The sequence below is a fragment of the Nicotiana tomentosiformis genome, chromosome 7 (assembly GCF_000390325.3).
Source record: "Nicotiana tomentosiformis chromosome 7, ASM39032v3, whole genome shotgun sequence".
In the NCBI taxonomy this organism is placed as follows: Eukaryota; Viridiplantae; Streptophyta; class Magnoliopsida; order Solanales; family Solanaceae; genus Nicotiana; species Nicotiana tomentosiformis.
The window spans coordinates 64,605,562-64,631,415 of record NC_090818.1 but is presented as its reverse complement, the minus strand read 5'-3'; the positions used below and the strand labels follow the sequence as shown (position 1 = coordinate 64,631,415).

General features: G+C 35.6%; 1 protein-coding gene across 2 annotated transcripts in view; it reads left to right on the top strand.

Annotated features, from left to right (window-relative positions):
• The first annotated feature begins 12,226 nt into the window (after nt 1-12,226).
• Nucleotides 12,227-25,854, top strand: part of LOC104093959 (uncharacterized) — a 39,104-nt gene continuing 25,476 nt past the window's right edge. For both annotated transcript variants that reach the window (XM_070181628.1, XM_070181629.1), the window contains exons 1-8: nt 12,227-12,410; nt 12,489-12,561; nt 12,850-12,972; nt 13,732-13,901; nt 15,055-15,204; nt 16,981-17,130; nt 18,159-18,216; nt 22,337-22,656. In XM_070181628.1, the coding sequence (XP_070037729.1) occupies nt 12,351-12,410; nt 12,489-12,561; nt 12,850-12,972; nt 13,732-13,901; nt 15,055-15,204; nt 16,981-17,130; nt 18,159-18,216; nt 22,337-22,656 (1,104 nt within the window). In that variant the 5' untranslated portion in view covers nt 12,227-12,350. The remainder of the gene's footprint in view (nt 12,411-12,488; nt 12,562-12,849; nt 12,973-13,731; nt 13,902-15,054; nt 15,205-16,980; nt 17,131-18,158; nt 18,217-22,336; nt 22,657-25,854) is intronic.

Below are 25,854 nucleotides of genomic sequence, written 5' to 3'. Positions count from 1 at the left end.
GAGAAACTCCAGGTTTGAGGGGAATGTTGTGGTTCAATGCTCTGCAAGGAGGTAAGGATTCCAATTCAGAGAATATATTTGAATAGCTAGCTAACAGATCTAGGATCGAAGCATCAATAGTCTCATGTTCCTGCACATTCTCAATTTCTATTAAGAACAAATGAGCCATGATAGTTTGCCCTTTCCTCAACAGTTTCCCCACGGTGCTTCCACTGATCAAGCTTAGTTGCTCATTTTCAGGAATAGCCTGCAGTACTACTTTGCTACCCTTTCTCCCAATGGTCGCACACCTTTTCTCATGATCAAATTTAGTGGGGTTAAACTTTTTCATCCAATCATTCCCTAACACGATGTAACACACTCCTAACTTAAGAATTCTGAGATCCTCTCTTAGAATTGGTGCAAGTTGTGTTGAAGAACATACAATTGCCATCAGCTACAGTTACTCTGATTGGAGTAGTGTAAGTTTCCTGATAGCCAGTTTCTTGCACCCTCGATTCATTGATAAAACTATATGTACTACCTGAGTCCATAAATACTAATAAGGTTCTCCTCTTAATGATCTCATTAACCAAAATGGTATTGACCATATTGTTATTCCCAGGGAGGGCACTTAAGCATATAGCTTCTTGTACATCCTCTCCTTTCACAAGCTCAATCTCAATGTCTGGAATCACCTCTTCTTGGCACTGAGGCAGCTCTCCAGGTTGGTCTTGAGGCAACTCTTCCATGGTACCAACTATGCATTGCAGCTACTTCATCTTACATCTATGACCTTGTGTGTACTTTTCTCCACACCTAAAACACATGTGGTTAGACTTATTGTATTCATAGTCTCTAGGTCTTAGTCTAAGTGGACTAGGCTCATAAGAAGTTACCCCTCCCACCTTTTGGACATTAACACTACTTGATACTCCAGTACCAATACAAGATTTAGGCATAGCCTTAATCTTCTTCTGAGCAGCTTTAATGGATTTTTCTAGCGTCATGTCCTGTTGTATGGCATAGCTCAGTGTGGTTATTTTGAACAGCTTCACAGAGAACCTAATCTCTTCTTTGAGAGCTCCAATAAAACTAGACAGGAAATGTGCTTCGTTCAATGCAGGGTTCCTAACTATTATCTATGCTTTCAGATCATCAAATTTTACTAGGAATTCCTCAACACTACCCATCTGTTCTAGTAAATTCCTCCACTACGTCTTCCATCAATACATCACCAAACCTATCACATACTTTCTCCTTAAAATCAGCCCATGACATTGCTCCTTTACTCAATACTAAAGAGTTAGACCAAGTCTCGCCATCTCCATTCATATATAGAGCAGCACATTCCACCTTCTGTTCCTCGGGAACTTTATACAAATTGAAAAACCTATCACATTTTTGAATCCATACCTTAGGGCATGTTCCATCAAAGCTTGGTAACTCTCATTTAGGGTTAGGAACAACTCCTTGTTGTGGTCTAGGTTGTCGAACATCATGAACTGGGAGTGGAAGCAATCTATCCCCAATTCCTTGCACCTGCTCAGGCCCTTTGTTAGGTATCCTCTCCATCGCATTCAACCGATCTAATAAATTCTCCAAGGTGCCTTGTATTCTATCTTGCTGCAATGTTTGTTGGCCATCTCGCAATTCACTTAATAGCTCATTGTGGTGAGTCAACTTTTCATCCATCAACTTCATTCACGCTCCTTCCGACATGATATGAGTTGAACAAGTCGCAGAATTAAAGGCTCTGATACTAATTGTTATGACCTTAGTCACACAAAATAGAATTAACAACTGAAATAGAAATTGCAAGTATTTTGGGACGATTTTCTGTATATTGATAAAACTGAAATACGATAATAAACTAAACTAACTATGAATTTGGAAATTAATTGGAGTCTCCATTTGTAGCTCGAGTTTGCAGAGAAGAAGAAGATAGAAGGGACCAGAGAAGAAGAGAATTTCATAAGAGTGAGAGAGAAATTGAGAGAAGGAAAAGAGAGAAGGTTGATAGATTGCCGGAATTTAGCATGCCTCTCTCCCTATGAATTATGTTATATATACTAGGCTGGATTAATCTCAGCTGCTGAGTCTCATTAAAAGCTAATTGATCTTGTCCCTTCATCTCTTTCGGTTATTACTGTTAACTCCCTCTATTCTATTATTTGATTTTAACTCCAATGGTCATGACAATTAGTAGGTGATATTTTGGACTAGGATGTGAGAATAGAGGTAAGATCTGACCAAGAGAGTTACAAATGTCTCTTCAAATGGTGGCTAGAGTTATTGATATGCAATGGAAATACTGAAGAATATTTGAGGTCGATTGAGAGACGATGTAGATCATTAGTAGGGATTTTTTAAATGTATCTCAATTATCGAGCTTCATTGACAAGTGTGGAGGTGGTTTACTATCCCAAAAGATCAAAGGGAAGATATTTAGGTCGTCGTTTCAGAGGGTGTTGGATCAAAGGAATTTTTAGCGAAGGAAGTTTTCGATGAGTTTTTGGTGGGGGTGGTTTGCTAGGTTTTGGCATTTCGGGGTGTCTATTGAAATTAGTTTTTAGCTACTAATTTGTAAATTGTTAATGAATTAGATGGGTATAATGTTTGTTCCCCTACTAGCTACTTATGCAAAGTTTCCTTCCTATATATTAATAAGCCGCAAATATTCCCTTATATAAAAGCTCGTTACTCATTTATGTTCTTAAGAAAAGAAATACTTTTCTTTTTATTGGAAAAAAGAAGAAGAATAAAACTAGGATTCGTTGACTCTATTAAACTGTGAGTAACTAAAAAGCATGATGTTTCCAGTTTTACCCCTAATCATTAGTGTTCCCAGTTTTACCCCTAATCATTAGCGTAATTAATTTTAAAGAACAAAATTGACATTTTAAAAAGTAATATCTTTCCTGAAACTCATAAAATAAAAATATAACAATAGCTATTTATTAAATTATGCAAAAATAGTATCAATTTATTTAGCTTTATTTTAATTTATTACATTATTTAAGGACAATTATGCTGAGATATAATGAGTATCTTTGTCACGATCTAAATTTCAACAAGTCGTGATGGCACTAACTTAACCCCTAGGTAAGCCAACAAATATACAACTCATTGAAATGAAGATCATCAAATAAATAATATAAAAATAATACGAAAGTTAATACACTTATCCTCAAAAACTGGTAATACAAGTCATGAATCACTAAGATTAAGAAGTACAATATTGATGTGAAGAAAATACATCATTTGTTTGAAATTTACATAAACATAAATATAAATCTTAAACTACTATGAGCAAAATGGTAGCTTGCAACTGGAACTCTGATATATCTGCAATGCTAGCTGCGAACTCCATAATAGCTCAACTCCAATATCTACACGTAAGGTGTGGAAGTGTAGTATGAGAAAATGATGTTGTGCTATAATTTCATATATTTTGACGTTATTTACCCTACTTGCTTGTTGTTTGGATGCTAATTTGTGCGAGAATTGAGCTTAATAAAGTTTATTTTACGTGTAGGAATGGTGGGACATGAAGTGGAGAAAAGTTGCACGAAATGGTACCTCAAAGCTACAAAATGGAGCAATAAAAGAAGACGTGCAAGGCAATAAAAAATCATGGCTATAGATAGTGCAAGGATTTGTCCAGGACATTGTCATTGGAGCCTCTGATAGTGCCTCGTGGGGAAATGTTGGCGTCTCTGACAGTGCCTCGCGGAGTAATATTGGTGCCTCTGACAATGCACTGCGCCGACGATTCTTATCTGAGCCACTTTTATTTCCTTATTATATTTGGACGTGTAGACCTCAACCCTACCTTATAAATACCTCCTAAACTTAGTTTTTAGACCGGGGGGTGTAACGACCCGGCTTGTTATTTTGATTAATTACTCTCCTCTCTACTATTTGAATTCTCGAATAGCTTCATATGATGTATTACGACTTGTATGCAAAATTGAGGTCAATCAGACTTGATTTGCTATATTTCGACATCGATTCTTCAAGAATACGTGGTATCCTATTAATCAAATGAGCTCCAAATTCAGTTTTGATTGAAGAATTAGATACGTATTGAAATTTTGGAGTCATAGAAAAAAGAATCGTCGAATTCGGACATCGTATGAGAGAGTTATGCCCATTTTCGTGTCGGAAAAGATTTTCCGTCGCCGCGAGCCCTGGCGCTGGGATGTTTAAGGGTACTGAAAATAGCGCCACAGGCAGCGCCCCACGCTATCTATGATGCCCGAAACAGCTGAGACCCTATAAACGAGGGTTTTCTACCATTTTTGACAAAAATAGAGTTGGGGAGCTCAATTTGGGCGATTTTCACGGGTAAACATTGGGATAAGTATTTATTATCCTATATTGATTATATTTCATGATTCCATACCCATTTACATCATAAATCCGTGAATTTATGGAAGAAAATTCAGATTTTTATAAAATCTTCCAAAAATGTAAAATGAAGATTTGAAGGTCAATCCGATATCGGTAAGTGTCTTGCTTAACCTCGAGTGGGGGAATTACCCCTTAGGCATCGAGTCTTATGTGCCATTTGTGAAATATAAAAAGCCATGTACGCGAGGTGACGAGTACGTACTCGGGCTTATATGTACAAATTTTATTGGTTTAAAGTCTTAGGCATTTTTATGTATTAAAGTGGATAATTTTTGGCATTTAGTAAATAATCAAATTGTCACGCCTCATTCCCTATTTGTCGAATTTATTTTTATATGATAATTTGGTGTTATTGTCACTTGGATTTTATGTGAAATCCGTATGTTTGTGGATTTGAAATTTTTATTGGAATTAAATTCATGATGGGATCCTTATCTGCAAATATTTATTAAATAAGTTTAAATTGAGGCGTTTATATATTTATCAAAAAGTTGGACTAAAGAAGACGTTGTCCTGTGATGAGTTATTTTCCCATTCTTGTGGTTGTTTTTGAGATTTTATATGCGCTGTGTGGAGCCTTGGTCTATTTGTTGAGAAATTTATTGATTCTGCTACATATTTAGAATTTGGTTGTGGTCAGTGGCAAATTATGATATGAATTGTTGTATTGTGTTGTGGTTTAAACACTCTCCTTGATGTTATTTATGCTTCCTACCTTGCTTGTCAATGATATACATGTGCTTGGTAAGGAAGAGTGTAAAGCACGAAGGGTGATGCCGTGCCATTTGAATTATGTTATCAAGCGAGGGAGAATGTAAAGCACGAAGGGTGATGTCGTATCATATTATGAGTGTAAAGCACGAAGAGTGATACCGTGCCATATTGTGAGTGTAAAGCACGAAGGGTGATGTCGTGCCATTATGAGTGTAAAAGCACGAAGGGTGATGCCGTGCCATTTCATTTATATCATCAGGTGAGGATGAGAGTAAAAGCACGAAGGGTGATGTCGTGCACTTATTTTTATAGTATTATATGTTCATGGCACGAAGGGTATTTCCGTGCAGATGGGGATAAGAGACATACATTATATTGTCATATCTTTTCGTTGTGTATTTATTCAGGCCTTTATTTTGAGATGTTATGGTGCACCTAGATTTTCTATGTGACTTGTAGTCGTTGTTGCTTACTGTATGCCTCCCACTTTATTTCTTTTATTGTTATTGACTTTTCTCCCACCTAGTTGGTATTGTCATATGTATGCACGGTGAGAAAGAGATAAATGCACGAAAGTTGTTGCCGTGCCAATTGATTTAATCTATGTTGAAATTGGGAGCTTGTGGCTATTGCCAGGCAGATTATGTTATATGGGATCGAGTTGCATGCCGCAACAGTATGATTAATGTTATATGAGATCGGGTTGCATGTCGCAACAGATATGAAATGTGGGCACGAGGTGTCGGAAAAAATATAATGATAATATTGGCACGTGAGTTATCCGTGCGGTTGTGATAGAGAAATTGGCACGAGGTGCCGTGGAAATATAAAAGGAGGCTGAGACCACTATTTTATGATTTTGAAATGTTGTGTCACAGGGTGGCTTTTATTTGAAAGAGATTTAGTCAAAAGAATTTTATTTGAAAAATATTTATTTGAAAGAGTTATATTCGAAAGATATTTATTTGAAAGACTTTTATTCGAAAGATATTATTTGAAAGAATTATATTCAAAATATTTATTTGGAAGGATTTTTATTCAAAAAGTATTATATGAAAGAATTATATTTGAAAGAGATTTAGTGAAAGAATTATATTTGAAAGATATTTATTTGAGAAAATTATATTTGAAAGAGAGTTATTCGGAAGAATTATATGTGAAAGACATTTATTTGGAGGACTTGATTTAATTGGGTGTACTTGTATTTATTATTTATTGAGCGATATTAATGGTGTTCTTGTTGTCCTGTTGTGCATATCACTGGTTGATTTATGTTACCCTTATTGTTATTGGTTTCCTATTATTTCGTATATCATATTGCACAGGTTATTAGACTAGTGAGTGTCTTGACTGTACCTCATCTCTACTCAACTGAGGTTAGTCTTGATACTTACTGTGTACCGACCGTGGTGTACTCATACTACACTTCTGCATATTTTTGTGCAGAGTTAGGTATTGGAGCTATCGGACTCAGACAGAGTTAAAGTGAGATCGCAAGGATTCAAGGTAGAGCTGCTCGATTGTCGCAGTCTGTTGGAGTCCTTCCATTTTATTGTACTGTCAACTCTTATTCGAATAATATTGTATATTCAATCCTTGAGATCATTTCATGTATTCAATAGAGTTCGTGACTCAGTATTGCCAGTCTTGGGAGGTCATTTGTGAATATTTCCGCTGTTGGTTTTGATTACCTATTTAATTAAAAAAAAAAATTGGCTTGAATTGTAATTATAATCGGCTTACTTAGTCTTAGAGACTAAGTGCCATCACGACGCCTGTGGTGAGATTTTGGATCGTGACAGGGGGGAACATCATTGGAGAGGCAAAAGACTACGGAACACTCTAGAGCACGAATCACAAGAGTTTTTTTCTCCATTCTTCTTTAATCTGTAGTTTAATGCTTTTGAATATTACTATGATTGTTTATACAATTATGAGTAGCTAAACTCTAATCTAGGGTTTGATGGAACCTTTTGGAGGATGAATTCTTGTTACGTTTTAATATAATTTTTCCTATGAATATCCCTACTTGTTCAACTACGTGTTTATTATTGTTGATTGAATGACCATCAATTGACTGTTCCTATTTATTATGTATTGCTTGAGAAAGAGTGCATATTTAGGTTATTTCCGAACAACATCATTCCCAAGGTATATGAGAGATCAATACGGTGAGTTTAAAAGTGGGATTAGAGATAAAGAAGCTTTGACGTGATCATAGTGAGTGGTAAAAAAGTGCAAGCTAGCGTAATTCGAGAGAATATGACTAGTACATTATTGTAATTGCCCGAGAGAGAATTACGATAAGTCGAGTGCTCATGATCAATAGAGAAAACTTAGGCGAAATTGTAGGAGATATAGCGGGAGGGATTCCGACAATTGGGAAAATCATAACTGCAATGCTTTTTCAATCTTGTCTCCAACCTTTAGTATCCCTAGTTGTTAATTTACTACTTTAATTTGTTAGTTAATTAGTTAAACATAAGAATCTTAATATTTATAACTTTGAAATTGTTCGAGCTTATCCTTTTAGTGATATTGAACAGTTATAGCGAAATCTTAGTTCTTTATGGGATTCGACTCCGGACTTTTAGACCGGATTATATTTGCAGCGATCGCTTATTCTTTTTAGGACTAGAGTTGGACGTGATTAGTAAACCAACTATATAGCAGCGAGGTTTAGTCAAAAGATACTCACTGTATATAACATGTGCAATTCATATGCATATAGAATAACAGAGAATCGGCCAAGAAACAACCGGTATTTTTAATAAGGTGCACTTTCTAGAGAAATAATATCAATGCTTCTCAAGTAGAATGATCAAATGCATAATTAGATGCACCAAGTCTGCATACAAGGGTGATATGCTTCAAAGAGCACGAGCCTATGCTCTGAATCTGCATATAAAAATGATATGCATCAGATAACATGAGTCTATAACGTCTATGCATGATCCACACTCAACCTTTACCATAATTCGGTAAAGATCCATGTACACACAACTACTATGTCTCATGCATACCATAATTCGGTAAAGATCATCATCATCATCATCATCATCATCGTCGTGTTTATACTTCAAAAAATATATATTACCCACTAGGATTGGTCTTTAGTCATTAGAATAGATAAAATAGTACACTGTTTAACTTGTGATGCAGCTCGACTCTACAAACATAATAAAAATATTTAATAGGGCTCCACCAAAATACAGTTGGATAGTATCATAGAAAAAAAATTCGCGAAAGGTGTTTAAACTTTGAACTAGTAATTAATTTTTCGATAAATAAGTGCGCCAATTTTCTTAAAATTAATTTGCGTAATATTTAGCTAAATCATAAAAATACATGTGATAAAAAGAGAGTTTTTTTTTATTGTAACTAAGACAAAGACCAAAAAAAAATATTTATTAATTAAATTTTAATTAAAATAAAAAATCAAACGGGCCAAACTTTGGGAAATGAGTATGTTTTATGAAATGTGGGAATAAGAGCCCGTTTGGATTGACTTATTTTAAGTGCTTTTAAGCCATTTTGTAGTGTTTGGATGTAATAAAAAAGTGCTTTTGAACCCTTGTTTTTAAGCTAAAATGAAAAAAATAAGCCAAAAGCCAAAAACTAGAATTCTTAACTTATGACTTTTGGCTTAAAAGTCACTTAAAACAAGTCCATCCAAACGGGCTCTAAGACTCATACTTGCATTGTTTATAAGGTTTTAAACACCCTTGGTTAGTGAGCTACATCTCTTAGTTGTGTTAAGTGCGTTCAAGATTTAATATATATTCATAAAAAATAATATTTATCCTAAATATACAATATAATTTTTTGGTGAAGGGTGTTCGTCTGAGTACCCTTTCCACTAGTGTAGCTATGCTACTGCAAGTGAAGCTCACCACTGCATATGAAGGCAGAAGGAGCTATTAGAAGCTTGACCTTAGAGCAACGTCTGTATTTATAAGAAAATATTAATAAATGATAGAGTGAGTGCAATAGGTATTTACTGAGCCTCATAGGCAACCCTCTAAAAGCTAGACAAGTCTTGTAAAAATATGGCATGAAATCCAAAATATAACATGATTCATTAATTTGAACAATTTATATTTGGAGGTATGTAAGCATGTTAATAGCATAAACTCATTTTCATAATACAATCAACATATTCACAAAATGAGATAAATATAGTAAATGTATTCAAAATATAATCAGCATAGCACATGTATACAAATCAACATATCACATGTATATAAATAATGATGCATAAAACCTGGAGGCTTTAACTATAAAGCTCCAAGGTGTCAAGTGTAAAGCCCAAAGACATCAAACTAAACCATTAAATAGATTTAAAAAAAATTAAGAGAGAAAAAGATACAAAATTAAATGTTGTTGGTTGCCAACCCTGCCTCGGGTTAGCTGCCTAATTTTCAAAAGGCTAGATACATAGATACTAAACTTCATAATCGCTAATGACATGGTAACATGATAAATCAAAAATATAATATATTTTGTTTTTGTGAAAAGGAAAGAAAAAGGCAGAGCACCTTTATTTTGTAAACCCCTATCAACCTTTCCTCATATTTTTTCCCACCAAAATCATTATCTAGCAATCCTTACTTCGACACCCTCCCTATAAAAAATACCATTCCCATATCCCCATCTCGCAATTCTAGCAATCAGCCACTCCAAATACTCCTTCACCATCTCTAACCTCTTTCCTTCAACCACTAAAAGCACCCACTAGTGGACGACCATCCATCGGTACTTAGTTCAATCTTCTACGCTCACAGAAAATTATAATGAATCCATCAAAGGACAAGATTACATTATCGATTAAATCTCATTATTTTTTTTTACTTCTAAATTTCAAATCACATTGCGAGATTTAAGAGAAAAATATTGAAGTAATTCGACCTTCAAGTCAATAAATCAATGTGAAAGTTGGAAGTAACCTTCAACAATGAATATTACAATAAAAGATGGACTTCCTAACTACCATTTTCATTCCTAAAAAAATGTACTATTTCACTTTAATTTATTTTGATAAATTTAATTTCATGGTAAAGTTACGTTGTTGACATAATTTTATATTATACATCCAAAATAATATAGTGAATATTTTATTTTTATGCGTTGGTGCTGGTGGATGGAAAATTGAAGAAGGTGGGGTGTTGATGAGAATAGTTAAAATGTTGGGGTTCCTAGAATTTTATTATTAAATTAAAAATAAAGAAGAAAAACCAATATTTAAAGGATTTTAAAGAAAAACACACATTTGGCCAGTCAATGTGAGGTATTCACGAGAAGAAAAGTCTAATTGTTCACTAGGAAAATTAAAGTGTCTATCAACTATGAGTGTGTATCTAATTACTAGTAAAGGATGGAGCATGGGCCCAAACACTATAGTGTATTTTTCTAAATTATACAAATATAGCCGATTGGATTTAAAATTTACTTTTTTACCCAGTATAAATAAATTATACAATCGATTATTTTTAATTTAATCGGTTGGATGGACTCATAAGAAAAAATGTTAAAGTTTTAAATAGCAAAATATTAAATAATAATCATCAAGTATTAAAAGATTTCAATGCTACACAAAAAAAATATTAAAAGTATTCAACAGCTGGAAAGATGCACGGCTCAATCTTACTCATTCTCATTTTATGGTGTTTTGGATTTTTAATTTCATTTATTTCTTTCCTTTATATTGTTTTGTCATTCTGCTTAAGCATATTTACATAGTTAGGAGTAGAGTATTGATGTGAGTTCAAAATTTCAATTACACACATTGAATTCATACATTTTAAGTTCAAAATGTATAATGTACTTCGAAGAACATTTTTTGACACATATCAAGTATCTTTAGAATAATTATTGTTAAACATGAAATGACATTTTTATGACTATAAAAATATATCACTAAAAGTATTATGAGAAGTTTAAAGTTAAATCATTTTCAAATTTATAAATATGTTATTTTTTTAATAAAGCAAAAAGAGAAAAAGAAGTCATATAAAATAAATCAGAGAGTAATAACTAATCAGTGTACATTTATTCCAGACTAAAAAAATAACATAATGGAGTCATATTCCCAACTACCGAAATACAACAAACTCGTAAACTTTTGTTTGCGGTTTCAGCAAACTAAAAAAGAAAAAAAAATTCTTTATTATTTCTTTTAAAAAAGGGATATAATTAGGAAGAGCTAATGTCTCTATGTATTGAAATGTTAAAGTTTAAATTTAGTTCGTGGTGTTCATGCTCTTATTAACATTTTCCTTTATAGTCTCTGTGGATTCTTCAGCTTTTCTCTTCACTGTATACCCGATTGCTTTCGTCTTGCGCATCGCCATTCAAACACACATAAAAAATAAGTATTAATTGATAATTACTTGAACATTGAAATAATTTATAAACTATCAGTAATACTTATAGTATAACAGGTTATACAATGATATCATTAAAATAGAAAAAGAGAGAGAAAATGTAATGGGTTGAAGATTTTACAAGAAAACGAAACTTCAAACTAACACCACATTTGTTGCTTTTCACTATTATATAATTGTGCTCAAACTTTCCCAAATTTACCAAAATACATGCAGGCAACTATGCAATAAAGAATGCAAACAGGGGCAAAACTGAAACTTCAAAAAGTGATCTGCTGATGGATGATCATATCATTAAAAATTTTGAATAGAAAAAGATTTTATTGGGAGAAAGAGAGAGGAAATGTAATGCGTTCAAGATTTCACAGAGAAAACGAAACTTCAAACTGAAACCACATTTGTTGCTTTTCACTACTATATAATTGTGCTCAAACTTTGCCAAATTTACCAAAATACATACAGGCAACTATGCAATAAAGAATGAAAACAGGGGCAAAAATGAAACTTCAAGAAGTGGTCTGCTGATGGATGATGAGATACGCGAGGGTAGTTTTGTCAAGTCACTAAAACATTTATGTAACAGCTGCAGTACAATTACTTTTCGGCCAATCATGTTGCTCTGTTTTAGGGAAATTACTACAATACCCCCAGTTGTGCCAAGCAGGCATGTTGACCTCCTGTGTGCTATTCCCCTTGTAATATTAGTTCAAATGTTGAAGTAGATCTTTTAAAATTATAAAAGGGCTTTATATGCAATTAACAAGCTCTCTTTTCTTCCTCCTTCCAAACGGGCAAAACCTTAGCTGAAAAACCCTACATACTTCAAACCTTCAATTATCCTTAACGTGCTTCCAAACAATGGTCAACAAGTCTAAAGCTCAATCCAAGAAGAAGCAAAAGCGTGGTGTTGATTTCAAAGTAAATATTTCATTCAATAATTTTTCAATCAATTCCTGTTTCTTTTTTCTTTTCACATGCTTAAGAATTGGTCTGCAGAAAATAAAAAGGAAAATTGGAAGAAAATTGCCTCCGGCCCAGAATGCTACCAACACTGAAATCAAATCCAAAGGTAAAGAAAAATGGTTAACTTGGTTAGTTATATTTTGCCTATGTGTGTATATACGATTTCTATTCTTGTAACAGGGTGAAAAGTGGTAAAATAGACTCCTTTTTTTTGCAATCGTCTGTTTGGACAGTAACAGCCATTTTTTTGTATTAAGTTAATGCCTTGAACCATTTTGGTTTCCATTTAGTGATGTAAATTTTGATCAAAATGGTCTAATATAAAGTTGTCTATGCAGTTGAGGAAGATTGACGGATTAAAGCATGTTTTTATTAATGTCTTAATTAATTGCAGCAATTATTCTACCTGAGCAAAGTGTAGCTTCAGAGAAGGCTGGTTTAGCTGTGAGCAAGAAAGGTTTAACGTTGAAAGAGCTTCTTCAGCAAACAAGTCATCACAATGCCAAAGTTCGTAAAGGTACTACCTTGTTAACATTACTGCGCAGTCTGTTACCATAAAGGGCAATTTTTTTTTTTTTTAAAATAAAAAATAAAATATAAACTGCATCATGTAATGTTATAGCTCTTTGCTACATATATGTTTTGTATTCATTTGGCACTTTCATTCTCTATCTTTTCTTCTTTTTGCTTTTTCTCTTCTCGTTTTTTTTGGGGTTTCTATTAGAAAAGAAACTTTCAAGTGGCTCTTTTTAATCAATAAAAGAGTAACATTTATATAAGAAACCAGCAACAGGAAGATGATGGGAAAGTCGAGGTGCGTGTAAGCTGGCCTAGACACTACGGTTATTAAAATAATAAAATAAGAAGATGCCGGGAAAGTTACCAAAAAAGAGCCTTACAGGTCATGTAATGAGCTAATAACATCCAATACGGTGCTAGGGTGAGAAGTATTTACATCAGCCATGTTACACCAAAAATGAAGCAAAAGAACACAAGTGACAGTGTTATGATTATAGAAGATGAAATTATGTCATTTGCTCGAGCTAATGTTTCACTAGTTTAAGTTTACTTTGTGTTTCTTCTTTAATTCATTTTGTTCTTTTGACTAAAAAAAAGATTAGGTTCTTACAAAACATCCTATATTGAGTATGGCAAGTGTTTTGAGATTGCAAAGCATTTGCTATCCTATTTTATTGCGTTTAGGCCTTATTTCTCATCTTTATAGTCAATGGCATAATGTGGTGGTTAACCATGCTCAATTTCTTTTGACTTCCAGATGCTTTAATCGGAATTAGAGATGTTCTTCTTAAATTCCCTGCTGAATTGAAACTGCATAAGCTAGCTGTTATTGAGAAATTACGTGAACGTATCAGTGACGATGATAAGTTGGTCCGTGAAACACTCTATCAGCTTCTCAAGTCAGTTATTTTTCCTGGCTGTAAAGAGGTAGTTTCTAAACCATTTTCTTCCAGTCCTCTCTTTAGCACCTGGCGTGGTTTCTATGAGTAAAAGTGCATTTGCTATCTATACGACAATACTTCCCAGAGCACGTATTCATCACCTGAAGTAGTTGCCAACTTGCTGTGCGCTATAATCCACTTAAGTGACCACTGTTTTTCTTGCTGCACTTATTTTACTTATTTTAAGTGGGTTTATTTAGTGACACTAACAACTAGTTTCCCCAACCCCGCACCTTTTTAACTCTAAGTGGAAGAAACATGCTTCAATGATCTGGTCAGATCGTCAAATTGACAAATCATAGCTGGTGTACGTCAAATGGTCATCTATCGAGAACTCATGTACCCCATTTCTCAAGGTTCAAGTTCTCATATGCATCGAGTTTCCTCTGACTATTTTGTTCCTCTTATAAATCATAGGCAGAAGGCTTGTAGTGCTTAGCATTTCGTAACACAATTTTTGCTTGTTTCACGAGCTGTCTTTTACTGAAGTTCTCTATAATTTCGTCAATGGAATAATGGCAACGAGTGTATGATGCTTTTTTCATACTACCTGGCCTTCACGTATAACTTCCTAGATAGTTTTCTTCTTATCTCAAATGGAAAAAAGGGAGAAGAGGAGTTGAGGCTTACCACAAGAAGTTTCAATATGTGAGAAGTCCCTACAAGATTTAGTCATTGGAAGAATAATGGTTACGTTCTATTTGGTTGTTTGGTTACTCAGTACTCTTACAAAGTCTGATAAGGCGAGGTTACCAGCTTGTTTGTTGTTTGGTCACTAGGTTCCTTTCAATGAAGCAATACAAAATGTATATTTCCTCTGCTGGTGATTTGGTATCCACGAGTGAAATGTTAAGAAAAGATAGAGTTTGTTTCAATTGCCTTCGGTTTTTACTGTTAGTTCCGTTCTTGCTTGTTAGTCTTGCGTTTTTAGATTAAGTTAAACCTTACCTTGCATGCCTTGTTCCTGCTTGTGATTTTGCGATATCGTCTTATATTCTCTTAATATTTGGGGAGCAGATGGCTGTATTTTTCTATTCTTCTGTCTGTGATTATAATGTTGGTTGTTCGAATTTTGCAGGACTTTGTACTACATTTCACCTATAAAAAGAGGGGGCTAACACTATTTGTTTGTGTTGCAGGATAATAAGGGACCAATTAATTCCTTGATGATGACATATATATTTAATGCGATGACAAACATGGCTATTGAAGTGCGGTTGATGGCTTTCAAATTTTTTGACCTCTTGATCCAGTATTTTCCGTCTTCCTTTTTATTGTACGCTGAAAAGGTAAATAAATAGATTTTTATATGTGGAAAGTTTTGACCATGTTTTAACCTGATTTTTAATTTGGCATTGTTTTCCGTTGTTGACGGTAATTCTCTAACTATATTTTGATTTATCAGAAAGAACAATGTTGAATTGTGTGACTATCTCATCTAAAAGCTTAAGCTGTCAGAGAGAGCACACTTTTATTTACTTAATTATGTCTTCAACATGCCCCCTCACGTACGGGCTTGATTCTTTTTAATGAGCCAAGCACGTGGGCGTGTTGAAGACATAATTAAGTAAATAAAAGTGTGTTCTCTTTTAATGAGCCAAGCACGTAAAAATTCTTTTTGATATTGATTGCGATGAGACTCGAACCCAGGACCTCTACCTGTTCTGATACCGTGTTTAATTGTGCGACCATCTCATCTAAAAACTTAAGCTGTTAGAGAGAGCACACTTTTATTTACTTAATTAGGTCTTCAACAAACAAAAAAAGAAACTTTATCTATATTTTCGTTGACCCACACATTCTAGAAAATGCAAGTCCAGTATGTTGCTCGGATTTGGGTGCTGGTATTCGATCCGGATGCGAATCTAGAGGTCGGATCCTTCATAATCTAAATTTTAAGATTCTGGGGTACGGATCGAGGTACGGATACAGGTGTGGGGATTCGGCTAAAAGTAATTCAGAATTCGAAAAATAGATCTATACAAATATCCAAAGTTATGAGAGATATTCTGTGGAAAAACTTATTGGTAATGAAGTGCAACCAATAATTCAATCTTTCATTTTGAGAATTTCTCAAGCTGTAGGCTCTAGTAGGCAACAACTAAAATTCAATCTTTCATTTTTTCATTTTTTTCATTTTTCGTCAAATTTATCCATGGATAGTGGTTAAAGCACTCGATCTCGATTGACCACACCCTGTATGAATCCCACACCCACCAGTACCAGTGTTGTCTCGACACGAGGGTGCGGCGGCTAAAATGAAGAGTCCGCGCAACATAGTGTGGGATGTAAACTTTGATAATGTGCTTAATAGAATTATACTTAGAATGTAACAGTCAAGGAAAATATACTTAGAATGTATCAGTCAAGGAAAATATAGTTAGAATGTATTTACATCACAAGCTGCGCTTTTACGAACCTTGGTATTGTGTTTTAACCCACATATTATAAGCTGCGGTCTTACTAGGGCTCGGTCATGGGCCCATTATCCACTGAGTTTAGACCGTGCACCACTGGCCCTCGGTGATTCCTGGGTTATCAAAAAATAAATAAATTATATTTAGGTCACTTATCAGATTGATAATAAATAAATTATATTTAGGTTACTTATCAGAGAAGAAGAGTTTTCCTTCTGTTTTTCTCAACCCATTGTCTTTAAAATGATGAAATTGCTATTGCTGTATAGTGCTGTTTTATTTTCTTCACGCACCATTTCATCTGATGTAAGATTTTTTCTTTTTGATAAGTAAAGGCTTTTATTAAAAAAAAAACCCCAAGATGGTACAGAAATCAGTACAAACTTTGAAACTACAACAGATTCCCCATCATGCTACATGTTTCTTCCCAAGAAATACAAAAAATCCAAGTAATGATCCATTGTATCTAGAGTTTACTAAAGCACCAGAAAAATAAGTTCTTGATACATTTGTTTTTAATTCTAGCAATCTGATGTAAGATTTTTATGTATCAGTGTATTGTATTTCATGTCTGTTTATTCTGTTATGGTTTATTGTCTTAAATGTCGTGATGGAGTTTTTTCTTAAAAAGCCTCTTATTTTATACAGATTCTCCAGAACTATGAGGACATTCTGCAGAAGAACAGATTTTACTTGCAAGACAAGGGCAGGCTAAAGAATGCTCTTGCTGGGTTGGTTCGCTGCTTGTCACTGTTACCGTGTAGTAATCAGAAAGAAGGCGACTCCTTAAGTGACAATGTACTATCTTGTTAATTATGCCATCAGCATGCTCAAGTGCATACTTTTCCGAAGTTTTATGGTTCTATGTGAATTGCAGGAAATTATTTTTTTGTATGTTACTCGTAGGAAATAATTTGTTTTGGTACTCAAGAATGTCTGCAATATATAATTTTGCAATAACTTATCAGAATTGACATGTCTGTCTCTAATTGCGCTATAATACATACTTATGTCTTATATCCTATTCAGTTTCTGTTAAATTTTATTTTCTTTGATCGAACAAATGCATGTTTTGTACTTTTCTAAGAACCCATGAGTAAGTTCTATGGAGGATTTAGCTAACTGTCCAGGTCAGTAATTTGACCTTCCTTTGAATAATCACTGGGATGATGCTTGAAAACAGAGAAGAGGGGAGAACGTACTGTCTTTGTTCCGTTTTATAGGTGAAAATATGTAGGGGGCACCAAGGTGTTGCCTCCTTGTACAGTAATGTCCGAACACTTCGTGTACAGTAGAGCTCCTAACCGCCATGATCTCATTGAAAAGCTTAGCCAGTATAAGATGCTACAACATGACTTCTTGTTTAGCCTCCAAATTAAATTATACTAAAAGGGGGGGACTTGATGTAGAATAAATTGGAATATAACTATGCAATGACCCTAATAAATTGGAAAGAATACTGTAACATTTGGAATGGATGTTCTTACTTGCCATCATGGTATACAATACAAGATTGATGAGTGGCCTATCCTTGTATTTGTACTCCTGCAAATTCAGATAAACCCTCTGCCTATGGAGTAAGTTTTCCTGTTCCAAATATCATGCAAAAGTGGACCCTTGTAGTTACCTTCCTTTGGCGTGCATGTTACATTTTTCGTCGGTATTTCCTTCTTTTTTAGGGGTGGGATGGTTAGATTGTTCTGTCAACTTGTGGTTGATGTACTGCAATTTGCCCTTAATTACTGCTAAACATGTTCTGTACTGTGCTTCCAGTTACTTTCTTTGTAAGCTTCTTCCATTCGGCACTTACTCTTTCGTTTGCATAGGATGCAGCTCGGGCTAGCTTGCATGCTTTTGACCTTGATGTCTCCAATAAATCTACTGGTAAGAATTTGCGTTGAATTGAACTTCCAGATCTGCTGCTTTCATTTCAAAGACCAGGGCTGCTTATGATAAATCCTTGCATTGGATATAAATATACTTCCTGTGTACTTAATTGCAACTTATACTTTGATGAACCTTTAAGTATTCTTACCGACCATTAGGCTATTGGTAACAACTTTATCTTCGAGATGCACAATCACATAATACCTGGTCCATGAAAGCTTCGATGATCTCCTCGATTGTGTTAAACATCTAATAAACATGGTATCAATTGTGGGGGTTATTGTTCCCCACATTTACCTAAACAAGCAAAGCATGCTCCAAATATTAACTCCATTCCCTAGTCCCAAGGGCTTTGGTCTAGTTGTAAGAGCGCAATTCGTGTTTTGTGGATTAGACACACGTCACGAGTTTGAACCCCGCAATAGACAAAAGCTTGATATTTAAATGGATAAGGGTAGAGTGGTAGACCCATATCCACTGAGTTTCGAACTTTGTACCACCTGGTACTCGGATTTCTCAGTATCAAAAAAATAAAAATAAAAATATTAACTCTCCTCCCTATGGTACAAGCAAAAAATAACCCACCATGGAGAGGTTGAAAAGCTTAACTTCACCAAGATTAATGGACTTGGCAACTACATGTACATATTTTTTCTGAAAAGCTGGAAATCCTTCTTAGGAGAAACATTAAAAAGGGAACTAGTTTTTGTTAGGTCTCCCATGATTTAGCAATCCTAAGGAATTGATGATAGACAGTCATTTAAAGAAGTTTTAAATATTATTATAAGGCAATTGTTATCGTTTTAGTAATGCTTGGATGTTGTTCCTGAGTCCTGAGTTCTAGCGTTGTAGTTTAATGATTTTCTAGGCCCATAGACTCTTATATTAGAACGATCTTATTGGTATAGTAGCAATGTGTGATCAAAGCACTCAACATATGTTACGTTTTTGGATGTAATGAATACGGTAAAAACTAGTAGTGTCAGCTGGACCGTAGGTAACTGTGGTTGATATTAAGATACTTTGCTTTCTGGACAAGCGTCGTTTTAAACTTTTTTTGCGGCACAGATTTTTGCAGCATAAATAAATCTGCAGATTTCCCTGGCAGTAACATCAGGAAAGGATTCCAGAATAGATCTGATTCTGTAGATTTTTCTTTTTTTCTTTTCTTTTAAAAGTGAGCAAAAGGTTTCATTCATACTTGAATCAACCAGTTGCTCTATTTACAGCATAAATTCCAGTCTCCCTTTTACGAGTCTGCAGGTAAAGGAGCTGATAAGTTCTTTAGTATCCTCTTCATCATTCAATAGATCCCATTTACGCGGAAAAGCTAAAATATTTCAAACAATTGGCTCTCAGAAAATGTAATGGAGTGGCCCTTCCTTCAAAGCGTCTCTGATCTTTCTCTCCTGATGCTCCAGCAAATGCACCATGGTGTAGTGATCCAAACTTTCTTGAACTTCTTTATCTTCACTGCTTTCTACCTCATTACTGCTTCCTTCACATTGCCTGGTACGATCCGCTAGACCTCCATAAGGGAAAAGAATGTTACAGACTCATGAGTCTTCCATATCTGCATAATACACATAGCATATGCTACATATAGTAGTTCCTTTTCTGATCTTGCATCAGGCTTTACTATCATGTAGGGCTATGCAGCCAAAACAACATGCTTTTATTGGTTATCTACAAGACACTTTTATTGGTTAGTTACCTTTGCAAACAGATAAGCTAGGCTTTCTGCTTTCAGTTTCTTGCTGGCTCCTTGTTCTGAAGAGATTGTCTCCACTTGATGGAGAACTTTCTGTACAGTCGCCCCTCCAGATTATTTAATCTTCCTTTGCTTCTTTCCACTCCACTCAATTCCAGCATTCCTAGCAGTTTGCCACATCATCTATCTCCCAGTCCCGACATTGGCCAAATTTGAGATTCAAATCAACCCTCTTCCTATACTGTGCAACAGTAACATCCTGTTGAGTAGCAATTCTGTTTAAGTTTAGAACTATTCCATTAAAGGCCATGTCCCAACCATGAATTCTCCCAAAATCTCAGCTTTTTCCCATCACCCAAGTCAAAGTTGAAATACTGCTTACCTTTAACTGCCTTCCATACTCCTGTGCTAGTTGAACTAACTGCAACTACGAAGCCATAGGCTCTTTCTTAGTGCCTGACTTGTATAGGGAGAGCAAAGTGATAAAACCTTGAGCATAAGCTGGCATCGGCCTACTACCAGCTAAAGGACAATTGTTGGGAGCTCTGATGCTAGGTCAGAAACAGTTTAAAACTCTTAAGGGTCGTTTAGTTACGGGGATTAGGTCCCGGTATTAAATTTCAGATTGCATCTATCCACAGTTTGGTTATTGGTATTAGTTAATACTGGTATAAATTTTATACCAAAATCTTGGTATTATCTATCCCATGTAGAAGGTGGGATTATAATCCCAGGATTACAATCCTGGGATAACCTTATTGTGAACCAAACGGCCCCTTACTTGACTAGATACTACACATTGTATAAGTAGAATATTTTAACACAACTAAACCAACACACATTGCTTATCTTGTCTGAACTGCCTTTTTTAGTTACATCATGTACTTTGTGAATCAATTACCAGGCTATTCTTTTGGGAGGTGGGAGGCAAAAGAATATGGAGTTAACTCTATGCTTTATATGATGGGGTAAAGTAGTCACATGACTCGGCAGTCTGGTTAAGCATGTTTGTCCTTTTAAAAGCAATGCTAAGAGATTAAAGAGATTGACTTGTGAGTTCCAAATTTAGCAATGCCTTTCACCTTTGATAAACAGCTTGAGACAAGAAATGCAGTTAGGGAAAAGATTCAATATATCTAAACCAGTGTTATTGAAATCCATCGTTTCGTCGCTTGCACAGCGAGGGTTATTGCTTCATATATGAAGTCATGCACTTCAAACAATGGCTGTAAAGTGATCCAAGCAAAAAGTGATCGGTTCTTTGAATCTTAACTTTGAAGAGTTGGATTGACATCGGCATTATTGTATATTGGATGTCGCAATGAGTTACTTTAATTGCAATTTGATTACCATAGTAATAAATTCACATGTGTTTGGTATTTTTTGATTTTCTGTAAATAGTGTGCTTCACATCTAGTCCTTCATTTCATGCCCCAAGGACCTTGTCCCTTTTTTGTGTATATCGCTATTAAACACACTGATCTGATCCCTGAGCATTGGAGGGCCAGAACGTATAGAAGACCTTGGTTGAGAATTGGATTCTTCATGAATGATTATTTTGGTTATCTCTTGCTTTCATTTCCCTTTCTCTTCTGTTAAGGGCTCACTTTCTGCTCCCTTTTCGCTTCTTTTTAGTGGAGTTACTCTTTTTCTTAGAAAAGGTAAAAGATGGCCGTCTATTTCATCAAATTGTTCTGTGAGGATGAAGGAGGGGCTGTTAACAGAACTTCTGATTTTGAACCTTCCTCAACACCGAAGCATATTTAACACATAAAATTACTACATTGAGATTTGGGCATTGGAGCAGAACTGAAATAATTTAAAGAGATTGTGATTGCTACTTACACATAATCACAGATGGTGGCTAGTAAGCGTTGAAGATTTTACACAACCAGACTAATTAAGTAGGATCTTTTATTTTTACGATTATATTCATCTATAGATGTAACCCGGGTGATGTTACTTCCTTTACACAAGTAACTCGCTGACAGGATCTTGCTCTTTTTTTTCTTAAATTTAAAAGTGTCTTTAGGATCACATGTGAGCTAGTGGGGAGACTGGCTATGAGGGTTTAAGTTAATTAACCTGAAAATAAATGTCTCCACAACATTAGTCTTGAGGTCCTCCCTGATGCTTAGATCGGATATCCATTATGAAGTGTATAAATAGGAGAATTTTTTTTTTTTTTTTTTTGAAAAGGTAAAGGTATAAATAGGAGAAAATTCTCATTGAAAGTAATGTTATTATTGTTGCTTAATGTTGGGATGTAACCATCATTTGCAGTTGCGTGATTATCTGTTGGAATATAATGAGATATAGCTCCCATCTGCATTCATTATGACTTTATTTGGCTTTGTTTTTGTCGAGAATTGCTAAATCTGAATCCTGATGTCATTTGTTTTGTAGGTCTTTCTGGTGTTGTCAACAAGTTGACAGATCTCTTACCCATTCTAGTTAGCTGCTTCCAGGACTTTAGTCCACTGATCCACTCCACAGCCCAGATAGATGCACAATCCTTCGATTGTATGTTGTCTTTACTTCAAAGCATTGATCTTGTGGTGAGGTTCTTTGTTCATGCGTCTGGCAAATGTCAACAAGACTCCCAAAATCTGCCACCTCACCAGAAAAACAACCTTAGCATATGTGACCAAAGTATATCAGTAGTGAATTTAAAGAAGTTATGGGATGAGTTCCCCTTGAGTCCAGTTCATTGCTTGTCAGAGAAGGTACAGTTTCCTTCAATTATTTTTCTTCATCCATGCCGCTCTCTGTTTATTTTTTGTATTTTTTTTTCTCGCTAGCTTAGCTTTTCTTCCCCCCCCCCCCCCAAGATTTGGTTCATTGCTTGTCAGAGAAGGTACAGTTTCCTTCATCCATGCCGCTCTCTGTTTATTTTTTGTGTTTTTTTTCTCTGCGTAACTGACTTTTCTTCCCCCCCCCCCCCTCCCTCCTTGGAAATAAGGGAAAGAAAGATATTGGAAGAGAAATGTACACTTCCCTTCCCTTGTAAGTTTTCAAGAGAAAGAAGAAAGGAAGTGGAGAGTAACGATCTTCTTGTGGGACCCACAAATTTTTTTCCCCTCTTTTTCTCTTCTATTTTCCTTGTACTTTTCCCTTACCTTCTCTAGTTGCCAATCGTAGGGTTCATTTTTACCCTTGAATTATCGCAGGCATTGGCTGGGCTATGTTTGTATGTCTTTTCCTACTGCTTTTAGCCTGACTAATATTACAAGTGTCCAGGTAATAGTGGCTGACGGAAAATAAAGAGGGTAATAGTGGCTCTAGCCTGAACATTCATGTAGAAAGGCGAAGCACTGTGAATGCTTCTTTTCTGATTGAAAACATTATCCGACTCCATACTTCATAAAAAAACATTATCTGACTCCGTTAGAAAATTTCAAATGTTATAATGCTCTGTTAGGTTAGCCAGAATGGTTACTCCTCCTATACTCTTTTCTTCGACACAAAATGAGAAAAATCACAAGTCTATTTGGAAATTAAAAACAGAGCAGAACGCTGATGATCTTACTCAACACATACATTGAAGGGATGGTTATTGTTTGCAAAATAATGTCTATGCATCTCATTGTTCAGCTTTAGTCGCTTGTGGTATTGTTGTTTGTTATTAGAGTAGGAAGCTACAGTGGAACACACTGTATATAAAGAAATCACATTTTTTGTTAAGTAAATAAGATTTGTATTGATTAGTTGCACTAAGATGCTGCATAACAGGATAAGTCAGGAGCCTTACAACGACCAAGCCCCTTGCTGCTCTTATCAGTGAGCTGACAGAGGAATTCCATTAAACTATCTACGTCATGTACATTTTGAAACTTACACGAAAAGGCCAGAAAAGAAAGACTACTGTACTAGTGTACTTTAGCTTGTCGATATTTTCCTTTCTGCCCTCAAACTTCTATGATATCTTTCCTTCCAAATTGACCACCATATACATGCAGGAATAGTTCTCCAAAACTTCTTCTTGCCTTCCCTAGTTCCTTTCCCTGTCCAGCAAAAAGGAGTTCTTTAGTTGTTCTTGGCATAACAAATTTGACTCCAAAAATAGTGAGGTGCATCTGCCATAGCTTTGTTGCAACTGCAACAGTGTAGAAATAGGTGATTCACATCTTCTGTGTCTCTTTCACACCCGAAGCATCTATTGCTCAGGGTTAAACCTCTGTGCTAGAGGTTAGATTGAGTGAATACAGCTTCATGTGCCATTGTGCAACCGACGTAAGAGACCTTGTAAGGTGCTTTACTTCCATATTTTCTTCATTCACCACCTCTGAAATTTTCTATTGAGCTGGGATAAAGTCTAGTAGCAGGTACTTGCTGTGAAGATGCCATCCTTCTGATGTGTTCAGTGCAAAAGATCCATCATGATGTATTGCATTTGATAGCTGTTCAGTGCTTGTTGGAGTTGAGTTAGTCTCTCTATTTCGATTCATCTAAAACAAAACTCATACACTGAGCCACTGTGGTTAGTGGGTCTTGAGCAGAGGTCTACAGATCATAGAGTTCTTCCTCCAAAGGTGATTGTCCTATCCATGTATCCTGTCAGTGCCAGAAAGAAGTATTCCTGCCATCTCCAACTGTTACCATGAAGTTGTTGGCAAAAAGACTCTATAGACCTCTGATATGCCTCCTGGATCCATTGCCATGTGGTCTGCTCACTTCCTTAGTACGCTAGTTCTGTTGCTGTCCATACTTTTCAGTAACAGTGTCTTCCAAAGAGCATCTCTGGGGAGGTTGTATCTCCAATGCAATATGTGGAGCAAACTCTTGTTGTATAGCTTTATATATATGACTCCCATGCCTCTATTTACTTTGCTTTTAATAACTGTTTCCCATTTTTCGAAATGAAAAGCTTTCCTTTCCTGTTGCCTCCTTCCCTCAAAGAGTCCCTTTTGATTTTGTCTAGCTTCTACATCACTGGTGATGGAATTGCGAAGAGTCACGGTGTATGTTCGCAGGACATCTCGAATACTGTTGATTGACACCATTATTTCCCGAGAGATATGAACTGTTTCTTCCAATTTGACAACTTTCTTTCATGTGTGTCCAAAATGCCTTGCCATGTCTCTGTAGCTTCGAATCTGGTTTCCATAGGGCATCCAAGATACGTGATCGGTAGAGTTCCTCAACTGGTCTCGTTTTCTTGATGTCAATGATTGAGGGAGTTGCCTGAGGCCTGGTGGCTGTTTAAAATCCACTAATCCAGTTCAAGTGTTTTGCCTACTTTAGCATTGCGCCCTATCCTTCCTTAACAATAATGAATAAGAAAGGTGATCAAGGGTCCCCTTGCTCCAATCCTCCATGCATAGGAGAAAAAACCTTCTGGGGACCCTTTAATGATGAATGAGAACCCGACTGTTGTTATATGAAATCCAATCCGACTTATCCATTTATCCTGTATGCCATCAGTTTCAACATGTTGAGAAAACCCAATTTGCAGTGTCAAAAGCTTTTTCCAGGTCTATTTTGCGCAGGAATACATTGATTCTCTTTTTTATCTTAGTATCCAGTAGGTGATTTGCAATTAGGATTGTGCTCGTTTTTGTCTGCCGTTGATGAATGCCATTTATGGCTCTGCCACCCGCTTCTTTATCACTTTTTTCAATCTTTCAGGAAGTAGCTTGACTAGGATCTTGTAGAAACTCTCCAATATGCTGTTTGGTCTGAAATCTTTTAGTCCCTCAGCCCCGCCCACTTGGGGATCAAAGCAATTGTGGGGCTTTTAGGCTCCTCTGAAAAGATTCATATTGATGAAAGTAGTTTATGGCACTCGTGAGATCTTCCTTGATTACTGTCTAGCACTTTGGTAGAATGTCAGAAAGAAATCATTATGGCTTAGGGCCTTGTCGCCAGCACATTCTTTTATTGTCTCTGCTACTTCTTTCTCCGCAAGGGCTTTGTATCCAATT